Source organism: Formica exsecta, unplaced genomic scaffold (genome assembly GCF_003651465.1).
Source record: "Formica exsecta isolate Colony F162 unplaced genomic scaffold, ASM365146v1 scaffold79, whole genome shotgun sequence".
Classification (NCBI taxonomy): Eukaryota; Metazoa; Arthropoda; class Insecta; order Hymenoptera; family Formicidae; genus Formica; species Formica exsecta.
Window position 1 is genome coordinate 806,657 of NW_021853558.1, and position 14,807 is coordinate 821,463.

Sequence of the window (14,807 nt, forward strand, 5' to 3'; positions counted from 1 at the left end):
GTAATAGGCAATAACACTTAATCGGACAACGAATCCCAGGTGCAGCGCGAATAAATCACAGAAGACAAAGAATGCAGATATATATATATAAACAATTGTAAAACAGAATGGGGGAGGGGTAAAATAACGTATATAAAACAGTTCTCACACATGCTCGTCCATTGGCTCAGCCTGAAAGAGTCTTTTAACGCCCATATTGAGTCCTGAGGCTTACTTTGGTATATTTCACGACATATTTTTGTTTCCGTAATATATGCAATCTCTATTCGAAATCAGGTTTTTTTAAAATATAACAGCAATCCAACTGCGTTCATATTTAGAAGTTTCAGACAAATTAAAGCTAAATGTTACATGTATAGTGATTATATTCGCAAGTTTTAATTACTATTGATATTAGAGATACTAAAATAAAAAGAGATTATAGTTTGTTAAGCAGTATCTCAGATGAGCATGATAAAACAGGAAAAATCGGGAGATTTTTTATTTCCATCTATACGTGACACGATCAATCAATTGATAAAAATAAATAATGAATGCGATAGCGCGCTAGTTTATAACAATTTTGAAAATCTTATAAATCGCTTTGTTTAACGAAAGAAAGCCACAGGACTTAAACGGCGGGATGGGGTAATAGGCAATAACACTTAATCGGACAACGAATCCCAGGTGCAGCGCGAATAAATCACAGAAGACAAAGAATGCAGAAACGGCCCGATGCAGGTGGTTTTGCAGGCGCAGGCAGACAGCTCGCTTCTCCTTTCATCATCGTCGTCGGCCGACCGCGAGAGGCACACATACCTAAATCGGATCTCTTCCAAGTCAAAGGGATATTCAATTATACCGGTGGTGGGCACTCTCACACGAAGAATGTCCTGTTCTGTGGGGAGGTAGTTTGGTGCCGCGACTCGATCTATCTCCATTAGGTAACTGAAACATCGTGTTCTCAATACCCGGCGTACGGGAAGAAGATGGAGGATGGACGGGAGGAAGGAAGGCGGAAGCTATCGTGGGAGAATTAAATCGTATCCGGTGCGCGCGTTAATATCAGAGGAATTGCTCGAAAACGTAAACTCAAGAAGAACATGATCGGGTGAACGCGTGTTTACACGAAATTCAGAAAGGGCTTAATAAAAAGTGAGGGCTCTGAAAAATAAAATTTTATGGCAAGACTCTGAATCAATTTTCCTCTTGTTTTCTTTTATAAATGAGCACAGAAATATATTCCTAAAAGGACAAAAATAAGAGTTTCGCATCTCTTGTATTATATTCGCGATATTTAGGATGTTTCCTTCATGTGTATCTTTCATTATAACGTACTCTCAAGTTCACTTCTTCAGTTTCGCCAACTTTAGAATTATTAATTGAATTGTTAGCGACTATCGAATATCAATTAAGCAATTTAAAATGTAGACTATATTATTCGCGAATAATATTGTCCTTATTAAATTAACAAATCTAAATCAAATTTAAAAAAAAAATTGCAAATGCAATATTTTACTAATGCTGTATAATCTATCAATTGTCATATCTATAACATTAATTGTAACATTAATATATTCGTTGATATTTCTTTTTTTTTTTGTATGTTATCAGCCGCCTTAACGAATTACAGGATGATATCAGGTTTTCCACTCTTTCTTCCGATAAACTTTTGAACTAGTTTCGAAAGTCGATATTTTTATAACGCGATTCTGATCAAATACTATCAATCTTCTTTCACAACTTCCGGACATTATACTGTAAATTATCTGCTAATTAAATTGAACTTTAAATTAAACGAAGAATTGATCTTAGCCGTCCCCATTTGTGTAATTTAAATCTTTTGTGGGACCTTTGTTTATAACGAAAGAAATTAGATCAGTGCTTCGACGCAATGTGGTAAAAACCTGAGTCATCCTCTATCAGCGATTATATGGATTTTACGTGAAATACTCCAGGCCAATGTTAGAGGCGGGGAAAGAAACGTGAAATAATCACACTTCTCGGTTGGCGATAAGACACGTAGTAGACGAGGGAATGCGCGTCGCCCCCACGAAAAGGAGAGCGCAAGTGCAACCGAAATACTCACTACTTGGCTGAGTCCGTGAGCTGGTATTCCCGTCTGCGATCGTAACACTCCTGTATACCGGCGTCCGCCCACAGGTCCTTGATTGCCTCTACGTACGGGCTCTCGAACGTCGTCACCGTCTCGAAGTCCACGCTTCGCACGAGTTCCGCTTTTTCCTGAGGGCGAAAAATGGGAAAAAGCGCTGAGTGAGTGTCCGTGGTATACAGCTTCCAGTCCGACATATCGGAATACGATATTAAACATACAACAAAATTATCGTTAACTTTCTGATAACCGATACAGTATGGTTAATTAACTCTTAAAATGTGTAGCTTGACCTGTGGATAATGCAATCGTAAATTTAAAATATTTGGTAGCACGCAATATATTTCAGAAAACAGACTCAGAATCAACTAATACGAAATAAAATAAAAATTAATTAATTAATTAAATAAAGTTAAAAAATATATATAATGCTCTTGATAAGAGGGCTTCTATCTTTAAAGCCTTATAAGACTTTTATATATAAATTGTCTTATTTTATAATATTTAAGATACATCAAAGTGTTAATCCGACGTACATAGTGACATGACTACGAAGCAAAATTATAAACATTTACGCACTATGTTCGAGGAATCGCCGTACTGAATCTTCAGGAGGTCCATGGCCCGGATCATGGACTGCATCGCCATGAAAATGTTTTGGTACACAAGTTTGATGAACCCTCTCTTGTCCTCGTCCGAGTAGCCGGAGCCGTGGATGATCCTCATCTGCTTAATGAACGTGGACTTGCCCGACTCGCCGGTTCCTGCAACAAAGTTTCGGCTTTGATTAGCTTGCTGTCATAATAAATGGATGACAGTCTCTTTTAATCTGAGACTGTACGGAGTATATGTTTTAATATTTATTAAATAAATATAAATAACAAACAGAAACGTATTTATGACATATGTGATTATGACGGATTGCTCACACACACACACACACACACACACACACACACACATTTATTATATACACATCTCCATAATAATCAGCATGAAACGATTTTATAAATTAACGAGAAGCGTTTACCCGCTGGGTATTCACACGTGTAAAATTCAAGTTCGTCGTATTAAATCCACTGTGTGTAGTTCCATTCGCATAAATGTTGATCGAATATCGAAAAAAAATTTTCATGGTTTTCACATTGGCTTCCGCTAACTCAATATATTTGCGTACCATCTCGCGACTCGCGCGATACGGAGATCGCGCGAAGATTGTCCGCTCCTGGGGAATAGTGGGGCTGCTACGCTGGCTAGATGGTTGATGGGGGATGGTCGGCGAAGGGGTAAGGGGACACCCGGGTGTAGGTGGCGCTCGTCGCCGCCGTCGCGTTTCCTCGCGAAATCATGAATGAAACGCGTCCGTGCGGGTCGGCGCGACGCGTAGCGTCTTCTTAATCTTACGAATATTAACGACGGGCATAATAATGTTCTGCATTAGAAATGTTATTCAATATTTTCACATTTCTATTCATGAAAAAAATTATTATGTAAGAGACGTTATTGTACACAAGACAAATCACGAGAAATAGAGTACATTCAACATCTTTTTAATAAAAAATGGACCTTCTTAATAAATAAGATAAAGAGTTTCTTAAATAAAAAATGATACTAATATGTTGGATATTTTTATTAGGTAATAAAATAATCGAACGAGTAATTCTTTAATTGCTTTAGTCATATGTAATAACATAAAGTACTCATTTTTAACTTAGTGATAAATAAATTTAAAATTCCTCAACAATTCCTGTTACCCAGACTTGAAACTGTAGTTCAGAGAGAAATATATGTGTTTAATCTTTTCTGAATCATAAAATATACATGTGAGCTTTGGAACAAAATAATACTGCGAGAAAAGGAAAATAGACGGTTAACCAAAATTTAGATTTTTATCCACATAAAAAAAGAATTATATTTAAAGATTGTGAATGAGTTTCTTTAAAGTTGAAAGGTTTGTTAAAAAAGAACGAGCTCATCAATAATTCGAGGAATCTACTTTAAATACAACGAAATCATGCTTGAAGTGGACCTCACAAAATTATAAATTCAGTTCATCCTGTAAATTAATTCTTCAATCTCCATTCTTCGTCCATCCTTTTAACTTGAATTCTGGATTTAATTATCAACGCACACTTTTACTGTAATATATTTACAAGTTTCAATCGATAGCTTTCCTCGAAATTTTTTCTAACGTCGTCAAAGTAGATCTTTCATTAATATTAAACGATCGCGGGAGGATTACGGACTTCCAGGTATTAATATTTCAAGGAATCGCTCTCGATTCCATTTAGATAAGGGAAGGGGGGGGGGAGTGTTTGTTACTTTCTAGCTGTGTAATAACGCGTGCAAAGCCCGCGTAACCTGAATCGATCCTCACGCGGGGGACACACTGGGTGCAGAGAGGAAAGAGCTTTTATGCGCGTCGCCAAGAAAAGACGCTTCGTGCGCCCACAAGCACGCCTTTCTCCGCCTTAATGAGGATGCAAAAAGGCCACCGGGCATACGGAGGTACGCCTTTATCGATAAAAAAGACGGGCGTGTGTCATCAATCGAAAAAAATGCACGGGACACCCTTCGATTGAGAGTGGCTTTGCGCCACGATCCACGATAGAAGAAAAAAAAAAAACAACTCTGCGTAAAAATAATAGGAATTCGTAAAATGGTCAGTTGAAATTCACGGAATTCCCCTTTTGTTTATTATTTTTCCGAACATTAGATGAATCCAAAATAATCTTATAGAATTTAAGATATATTATTTCAGAAATTAAATTTTATGGGATGTTATGTTTGAATATATTAAGTGGAAATTATATAATGGCGTGAAATAATTAGAGAATTCTTACTTTGAATGATTTCGTATTGTTTTTTTACCGAATAAAAAATACACGAGAATAAACACCCCCTAATATATTTTTCATAAACCATTTTCCCGTCTATATTCAGTTCGATATTAGATGTGATAGATTATATTTAGATTTCGGTTCTCTCTCTAAATATCTATGAGAGAATGTCAATTTTGTTATAACGTTTTAAAGAGAGATCTATTTGGACGTGTTCGTGAATTTCGTTGAAAACGGCTCGCTTAAATCCCCGTCAGTTATTATACGCTGACGAGACTCGCACGTGCAACAACAGTGCGATTATACGATACGGGAACATTACGTTTGTCGTGCTTGTTTGCTTAGATGCTTAAGACTCTCTTTGAAGTCTGTATCTTCGCCAAGTTACGGCTCTATCACCGATCAATGTCAACGATGATTACATCGTGATGACTGCATCGCGCGCTAATCTTTCTCGCGAGCCTTGTATTCAATGTATGCCATATTATTCGCAATATAGTTAATTATGATGCATAATTAACTAAATTCCTGCATAATTAGCTAAATTCCTAAGTATTTTCCAGAAAAATGATCAAAAAATACGTTAGGTTGTTTTTTATGTATTATACTCAATTGTCTATTTTTTTAATAATAATTAAAATCAAATATATTTTTGCGAAAATGTCTCTCTATGTTTATACATTTATATTTTTTATTCCATTTTTACATCGTGTAATAAAAATATGATATCTAGATATATCGGGGAAATGATTAATTTTTTAAACGATTTTCTTTAAAACAATCTCTCAATTCGAAAGATACAATATCAAAATAAATATTAGCTTCTTGAAATAATTAATCTTATTGTGACAACGTTTTCTTTGTATAGAATATTGGTGTTTCGATATTTTTGTTAAAAAAGAAACTAATTCTGTTTTTTGAAATTCATTGTTAGATTTCGAGATCGCTCTATATACATGTATTCTATTTTAATTTCAAACGATGTTCGTGGCGCGAATACTAACGGTTTAATATTAGTTTGTGGCAACATTTTCTAATTGTATCGAGACATGGGTGTTGGCAGCGATTTCGTGAAATCGCGCAATTTAAATCGATTCTTGGACGCAAAAAGGAAAAGCTAGGAGGAGCGGGTTAATGAATGACACGCACAATCCAGACTCTCTTCCGGTATTCCTTCAATGATGTAACTAGAGCTAGAAATCTCGTTCAACTGATTGTGAGAAAGAGAGAGAAGGGGTGGAGGAAAACTCAACCCCCTACGGAATTACCTCCCCGCCGCGAAAGAGTACGCTGATTCCGTTTATCAAAATTCCGATTAGATGATTATAATTTCGCTTTTTTGACTTTCGTATTTTCAAGAATCGCGATTCGATTAAAACCGTAATATACAAACCAATATTAATTTTCTAATCAATGTTTTGAGATGATAAAGTTTCCTTTTCATATAAATCTAATCCTATCTATATATAGATAAATTCCTTTTACATATCAATGATAAAATTTACATGTACTTCATTATTTTATACATAAACACGATATCAATAATTCATACCCAGGGTCATGGATTTGTGCTGTTTTGCATTTTACGGTTTCAATCAACGCGATAAATCTTTTAAGATTCGTATAAAACCATACTATACCAAACCAATATCCTTGCAATCTTTGATATCATAAAATTTAAATTTATAATTTTGCAAGGTTTTTTCAACGATATCTTTAGAGAATGACATAAAAAGGAACGAATAATGTTCACCAATTTTTTTAGATAGATGATATGAATTGTAAATTACGCCATGTATTCCAAAAATGTACAAGTGCGAAGATCAGACGGATATGGCATTTAAGTCCGGTGATTAATTTAAGAAATATATCTCTTTTCATCTTTCTTATCTTCATTACCTTGTTTTCCTTCTTAAAACAGGTTGCTAGGAATGATCGCAGTATACCAAAGTATCCATTCTCCTTGCTCGAGTAGTACCGTATTCGAGAGATGATATCTTGTATAATTATCACCAAGGACATAACCGATCGGAAATACGCGTAGAAGAGAGAAAATGACTTAACCGGAATTAATCCTACAACGATACAACTTCTTTTTTTAGTTTCTTTCAAAATAATTGTAATAAAATTCGAAAGCTATGCAAAACTGTACCACCTAAAAAAATAACTTTTATAGTTGTGTGGAATATATTATATTGCAGTAGCGGGAGTTAAATCTGAAAAGTATTTATGTAAATCTATACAAAACAGTTTCGGATTTCTCTCTCAGGTATATTTAGTAGACATTCGAATATTCAAATATCTGTGATTCTCGATTTTAAGATTTAATTATTCAGATAAAAATTTTGATAAAATTCATATAAAATTAAATTAGGTAATATATATACAATATATATTGCATAATTTATACACATTTATACAATTATGTCACGTTACTGCATGTTGCGCCATATCGTCGGATTTATTACATCGTTGCAAACAGACATCTTTTTTTATACATAATTTTATAATTTTTGAATAAAACGCAGTGTTATAAAAAATTTTGTTTTTCATTATATTCTGTAATACTTTAAGTGTTTGTATAATCTTAATCTCTTGCTCGTAAACTTCAAATTTATTCAAATAATGTAAGTAATACGATTATATTTGATTATGTTAACCCTATAGTTAAGTTGTTCTTTCGGCGGATTCCACGACGCCCTCCTCGCGTAAGGACGAGGCATTGCTCCACCCTGTAAAGAGGCACGACGACAATCGACACCCTTCTTCTTCGACGTACACGGACGAAGGGAAAAGCCCGAATCGACGGACGTGTACGCGCCAAGCGCGGAAGCTTTCCGGGGCGGTGGAAGCTCCACCGTCGCCGGGGGTGGGTCGATAGATGCCAACGTGGAGAGATAGGGTGAGAGGAAGAGAGAAGGGAAGATAGATAGAGAGAACTGGTTAGAGCGAGAGAGAGAGAGGAATAGAGTAGAGCTCTTTCGCCTCCCAGGCCCCAGTACCACCGCGCCCCGATATTAGCGCGCCACCCTTTGCTGGCACCCTTAAGCTGTCTTCACACCGAATCATGCGTTGCGTTCGTATCAGATATAAAAAATAGGGACTGGTTCTAAACACGAGTTTGCTTCGCTTAACAAAATTTTATGAAAATCATATAAAAAAAGCAGAACATTCTTCTCATTTCAAAATTTTTCCTTCTGAGAAAATCCAAAATGAACTATAAGTAGTTTTCTAAAAATTGCACTCGTGGTTTGCACAAATTTCCTTAACCTATGCGAAATATCCGTCTTTCATATTTTTCTCCTATACCACAAGGTTTCCCCGATTAAGAGAGTTGGTATATTATAATTTATAATCCTGGAGCACACTGTATATCAATGCAAAAGTTTTCTTTTATATAGTCGCGATCCATTTTTACGCACAGTCTGATAACAGAATTGCTATTTACTATTTTATTTTTGATATAATTAACTTGTAAAATAAAAAATTGTCGAATTTATATTTTTACAAAAATAGAACGATAGATAATAAAAGGTATCCGCAATGATTTTTCATATAATAATATATATGTATATTTTATGCTATGTTAACAATTCTCGTTAGTACGTTGTTCTGAGCAATTGAAAGATTCCATTTTTAAATGATTTTTTATAAACGCTAGCGATTGAAAACCTAAAAATAAAATAGATTTATTAGGAGAATTAAAGGCGCACAGACGCTACGGCAATTATTTGATACTTTACAATATCAAGCCACTATGTGCACTGTAATGAGTAATACGGTGATATGGGCATTTGAGGAAATAATTCTGATTCATTTGACGCATATGCAAATGTCTTTGATGTAGTATAAATTATGTTTTGATAATCAAATAACATGATAGAGCTCATCTCGTTGCAATCTCTCCTGTAATAGTTTAGAGAGATCACTATCTAATAAATTTTTGATAGCTTTAAGAATTCAATGGAAATAGGATTAATGAAAAATGGAAAAATACCGAATTAAAGTTATTATTTCAATCCGCGAAATATCCGGATATATATCTTTAATTATATTGAATATTATCAGAAAAAAAGTGAATTGTGTAAAGTACATTATAAGTGAAATAAAAAAGAGAATTTAAGAAATATATATAGTTTCTTCTTTAATAACACCTTTTCCACAAATATTTTCAAACATCACTGTTTTTTGCTAAGACATAACTGAATCTAAATTTTCACAAGAAACACTTTCTCTCGGAAAATTTGTGTAGAAAATCGACATTATTGAATCCACATTAGTGAATGACTAAAAAGATATATACATAATAAGATATAAGATAAAGATTTATATAATAAAATAAAAGTAGCGATCAAATAGTAATGCCTTCGTAAAAGTATCTTAGACTTTTTACCGAAATTGTCTGATAATATTCATTGATATTTGGCATTTGGCGATTTCACTCAGTCAAGAGAATTTGTTAGCGACCGCATTATCGACATTTGTGGATGCGGTTTGTCTATTCGTGGTTTTCCGCAGTGTTGTGACAGTACGCGCGTATGATTACCGTAATTTAATTTCTCACTTCTTGTTGATGAGCTATGCGAATGATGTGCTCGCACATCTACATTACATTGTATGCATCGGACATGATGAATAAGTAAATGAAAATTATAGCATGTCTTAGAATTATCGATCATTATTTTTTTTAAATACTCGAAAGAACTCAAATATATGCAAGAATCAAGTCACCTTAGCTATATTGAAGGTACTTACTTTTTTGATATCATATTACATTTAGTATTTATATCAATAGTTTCAATAAGTTAAAAAAATAAAAAAGATACTGGCTGTATTGATATAAATGTAAAATTATGCAATAAATTATTCATATGATATTTAAAAAAATCAATTTTATCGTTCAATGAATTGCAACAAGTCGTAATACGAAAAGCAGTTAATGTAAATTAGCTCTTGCTAAGTATGACACGTATACAAATTCAAAATTATGGTAAAGATAGCTTGAAGAAATGAAGAATTAAGTCTCAAAGCCTGGAAATAAACCGCGCAATAAATTTAACGAAACACCAGAGATCAAGGCATCCCCTAAACGGAGCTCCGTAAGTTTATTCCGTTTGCGAGGATCGTACGTAATAAAATATTCAAACATTCTTACTTTAGCGCGAACGTTTCGAAGCAGAACGAGATATATTATCCAAACAATTTGGCGAATATTTTCATTACGTATGTACATATATACACATACATGCGTGCACGCTCATAGCAAATACATAATGCATTAAAATACAGCAAAAAAAAAAAAAAAAAACATTAATATATAATTATACTATAATAATTATATACACATCATGAAATATAATTATACAATAATAATTGCTGCGCCGATAGTTGAAGTTATTAAAATAATCAAGTATAAATAGTAACACATAAACAGCATACAATGTATAGAGGATGTCTCACAATGCCCTATATCGAGAAATATATATTTTTAACATACAATTTTTTTTCTTAACATTTTATTACTTATTCTTAACCCTGAAGTTTTTAATTCGCAAGAATCTTTTTTTCATTCCTCGATAATTTTCGCAAGGAAAAATTGCCTCTCTAATGGTCGAAGAATCTATACATTGAAGTTGCGATTGTGTGATATGCAACACTCTGTATACACATTACTTCGTTGCAAAATTGGGCCAATGTACGTTTGAACTTCTCGACCAAGAATGAAACAGCTTAATTCGGTCATTTTATTATCATGCGACACCCTGTATGCGGGTATGTCCCTGTTTTCCACGTACGATTACTCCTATTAACTGTCCATAATTATTAGTTAATCACGGAATACGGGTAAACGAGAATCGTTCGGTGGTATTTCCCGACACGTTTAATCCAGTCGTTGGAAACGCGAGTTGACACATTTTCAGTTTTGATTTAAACGCTGTTATAGTGCTACTATAGAATTACTATGTATAGATTATAGTCTTTTGATCTACCCTCCCTTCTCCTTTGAATAATAATTAACCGATCAGTTGAGCGCAATCAATCCTTATAAGCATACGCTAAATCTCTTAAGTTCCTAACACTAGAGGCTACTCCTGTAAAGAGGCAATCTACAATAATTGCAGTTTAATCCTTTCGCATTCCTGTCCGTCCTATAACGCCTATTTAAATAAATCTATTATCTACTGTGTGGAATTAATAAGTTACTTTGAAGCCTTACATTAAAACTATGAATATTTAAAATTTCTAACTCTTTTCTTAAACGACAATGTTTTTCTTTCTTTGTTCGATAAAAAAAAGTATGTTGAATATAAAATATGTCCTTAAAAATTAAATATATTTTAAAATAATCCAGTAAGGGAAATGCATTACTATATTGAGGGATCAATTCAGTCCAGGTGTCCCATAGAAATAATTGTTTATAAATCGCCGGTGCCCCTCTTCTCTTTTCCCCTCCCAGGAATATATTCTATCGTCTGTTCGTCGATACACGCGTACAATGCACGTGAAAAGTTGCGCGGCTGTAAAAGTCCTGTCGACGAGGCCTTTGGCGCACAATCGTGACATTATTTCCCGTACTGAATGCCAACGCCGTTAGGTACATTGTTCAGGCGCGACTGAATGAGCACCGATTAAAAATAAATGGCTATATAACACCACTGACGTAGGAAAGCAATTTTAGTTATTAAAGAGGGACGCTCCCGAGGAATAAAATGTTACGTCCAAAGTAAAGGTGAGGTATCGATAAAGTTACCGGTTTTTCTGCGGCTCGAACCGATCTAGCCTTTCCCTTCCTTGCGCGTAAGCAGGGCAAATTACAATTAACCCTGTAGAACGTCACGTTGGAGTACAATGCGTCACAAGCCTTTAGAAGGTGCGGTGAAACTTTTGTGACGCTCTTCATAAGATTTACAAGCATACATACATAAATACCCTTAACCGATTTTACAAATGAAAAGATATGCTTGGAGAGAGCTTACGATTGAAATTACCGAATCTATTGGATTCCAATGTGACGTTCGAAGTTGACTCTTGAAGCATGACGTTTGAGGATTATTTCACTTGAATTAACATTATCGATTATATTTTCAGATATCAAATACTCTTAGCAAAGAGAAGAGAAAATATTTAATATTTCTCCCATCTATCTGGTAACCCGATAACGCGATCTTATTTTCAATGACACATTTCTTAGCCGATTAAAAGTCAATTTTTAATATCTGCCGGAAAGATTTAAGGTAGAACAAATCGTGTAAATTTTATTTACAAATAATCAAGAGTTTGTATGAATATATAATAACATATAATAATTTTAATCTGACTAGTTTCTGCTGCAGGTTTCTTATTTTCTTTATCGTTTTTTGGTTTTAAAAATAACTGATTATTGTATGGATTATTGTTATATCTATTGTTGACATTATATAATTTCCACATATTCGCATACTATACGTTTATACTATAATTTTTTTATAATATAATAAATGAAATTTAGTCTAGTTGCACAAGATATGTGCAAAGCGCAATATCTACAATATTTTCCTCTTTTATTTTATTAATTTCTGCCTTTTATCTTTATCTCGCACACATGCGGATTAACATAAAATATTGAAATTTGGAGTAAAAATATTTGTCAGAGCCGCGCACGTGCATGCAGAGTGTCTTTAAAACTTGTAAAAGACAACGTTATATCTTGTAAAATTTGGAATTTGTTCTCATTTTCTCTTCTTTTTTAAAAAAAATATACATAATAGTTTTCATAAATTAAACTTTAAGGATGTAAGTGGTGTTTTATCCGTCTAATACGGATTTTACCTTAAGAGAGAGAGAAAAATTTTAACTAAGATATCGAAAGAAATAAAAAACAATGGCTCTCTCCAAATTTGAATTATTAAGTATAAAAATATACCTCTGATATTCATAAAAAACAAAGCTATGCGTTTATCTTTCGCCAATTTACGAATATCCTGTATATTTCATATTTTTGGATATGATATGCGCGCATTCGAGATATCGACGCGCCGTGGAATAATATTCTTATACGAAGTCACGCACGCGTTTCAGTGTTTACGCGATCCCGTCTATATAAAAGCGATTAAGGCGCGATTAACGACCGCGTGTTTTCAGCGATCGCGTGATTGCGCAATCAGCAATGGGGGTTTCAGCGATTCAATGAGCTCTATTTTTAAACACACCGCTCACACACAGGTCCGAAGAGCTCACAATGCTTTTTATCGGCCTATCTGTATTTATCGGCCATCGCGAATAGGAGAGAAAAGCCGCGTATATATGTACATATTTGTTGATCGTTAGTGTGGCGATTGTTCGCCACGCATACGTGGAATAATTGGGCGGCTTTTATTCGGAGTGTAACATTATATGCGGCGAATATTTATAGATCCGGCGTCGCGATCTTGCAACGAGAAAAAAAATGAGCTTCCTACAAACATATGTGTGTGTCCAAAAAGATATGGTTATAAAGTGATGGTTAATGAGTGCTTTGGCTAATATCGAAGGTAAAATATCGATACTTCGATAGTTCAAAGTATCATAAGTATTCTTACATGAGTCGTGGGGTGCAATGTGACGATGTATAAGCCGTGAATAAAAATGGATAAAAATATAACTATTATGTATACATATATACACACATCGATACCTCGTACGTAATTATTGCGGTCCGTCATGAACTCTCGGATTCTTCATTTTATGATGAAAAGGTGATGCGATAAAGTTAGTTGTATATATGTTACATTAAATAGAAAAATAAAAATCTTAATACCAAACCAGCGAGTCATCTATATTTTTGGAGCTATGAGCGAATTGAAAATGAAAGATTTCGTAAACTAAACTTTAGGGAATAACAAAATGTGTCTTATTCTTTATTTAAATTACATTTTTCTATTACATAAGCTTTTTAGCAGAATTTTAATGTGGATGTATTTTTTAGATTATTTTTTAGATGTTTAATATCGAAAATCAAAAAATTATGACAAAATGTGATTTCCATATTCTATATTCTCGTTAAGAAGAAAATCAACTACAAATTCGTCAGAGAATATTGATTCTATTGAAACAAGATGCCTTGTGTGATATGAATATGATGTGTAATACGATCTCATCATGATTTTCTGATTTCAATGTGAATATCGTAATCTGCAGAATTATAAATTCGACGAAACCGATATCGACGTCTTTCAACTATCACGGCAGTGAGTTAGCACCACTAGTTCGCCATTTAACGCGAAATAGACGGAATATTCGAAACTGGGATTAACGTAATATTCCGCTCGATCGAACGATATGCTCTTCGGTAGTACATGGATGCATATACGTGTATCCACATAGACGCAAACACACACACGCAACCCACAGGAGCAACACTATATACGGAATCCATACTTACAGAGAGTATGCAGATGCTCCCGATATATCGAACACGCGTAAATTTGCTATAACTTGCCAATGAGAATAATTAAAGATTATCGGGAGACATCACATATACATAGGACATTTCCCATTATACAGACAATTAAATTGATTATACCTGGTTTAACGGTAATACGCGATAAGATTCATGACTTGTCTTTACCGTCCGATTATAACGTGCAACGCGCATATAAAAACGCTCACATTTGTCAGATTCTCTCTTGAAAAAAAAAAAGAGAAAGAGAAAAAGAAAGAGAGAAGAAGAGATAGCGAATTAAGTAAACAAAATAAAAATAAAGACAGATGCACATGCAAAAGAAAGCAGTCTTATTATCGTCTGCTATTATTTTTCATATTTGTATCATATGTTATATATATATATATATATATATATTTATTATATATAATATTATTTAATTATATTATATATTATTATATATTATTATTTAATT

The 14,807-nt window shown here is 33.9% G+C and overlaps 1 protein-coding gene across 6 annotated transcripts in view; it reads right to left on the minus strand.

Annotated features, from left to right (window-relative positions):
- LOC115244065 (guanine nucleotide-binding protein G(q) subunit alpha) overlaps nt 1-14,807 on the minus strand; it is a 31,595-nt gene that overhangs the window by 7,074 nt on the left and 9,714 nt on the right. For 4 of the 6 annotated variants that reach the window (XM_029821450.1, XM_029821446.1, XM_029821449.1 and 1 more), the window contains exons 2-4: nt 2,672-2,856; nt 2,069-2,223; nt 799-927 (exon numbers count right to left, since the gene is read on the minus strand). In XM_029821450.1, the coding sequence (XP_029677310.1) occupies nt 799-927; nt 2,069-2,223; nt 2,672-2,856 (469 nt within the window). The remainder of the gene's footprint in view (nt 1-798; nt 928-2,068; nt 2,224-2,671; nt 2,857-14,807) is intronic. The other 2 variants (XM_029821445.1, XM_029821448.1) reach the window with 1 other exon arrangement.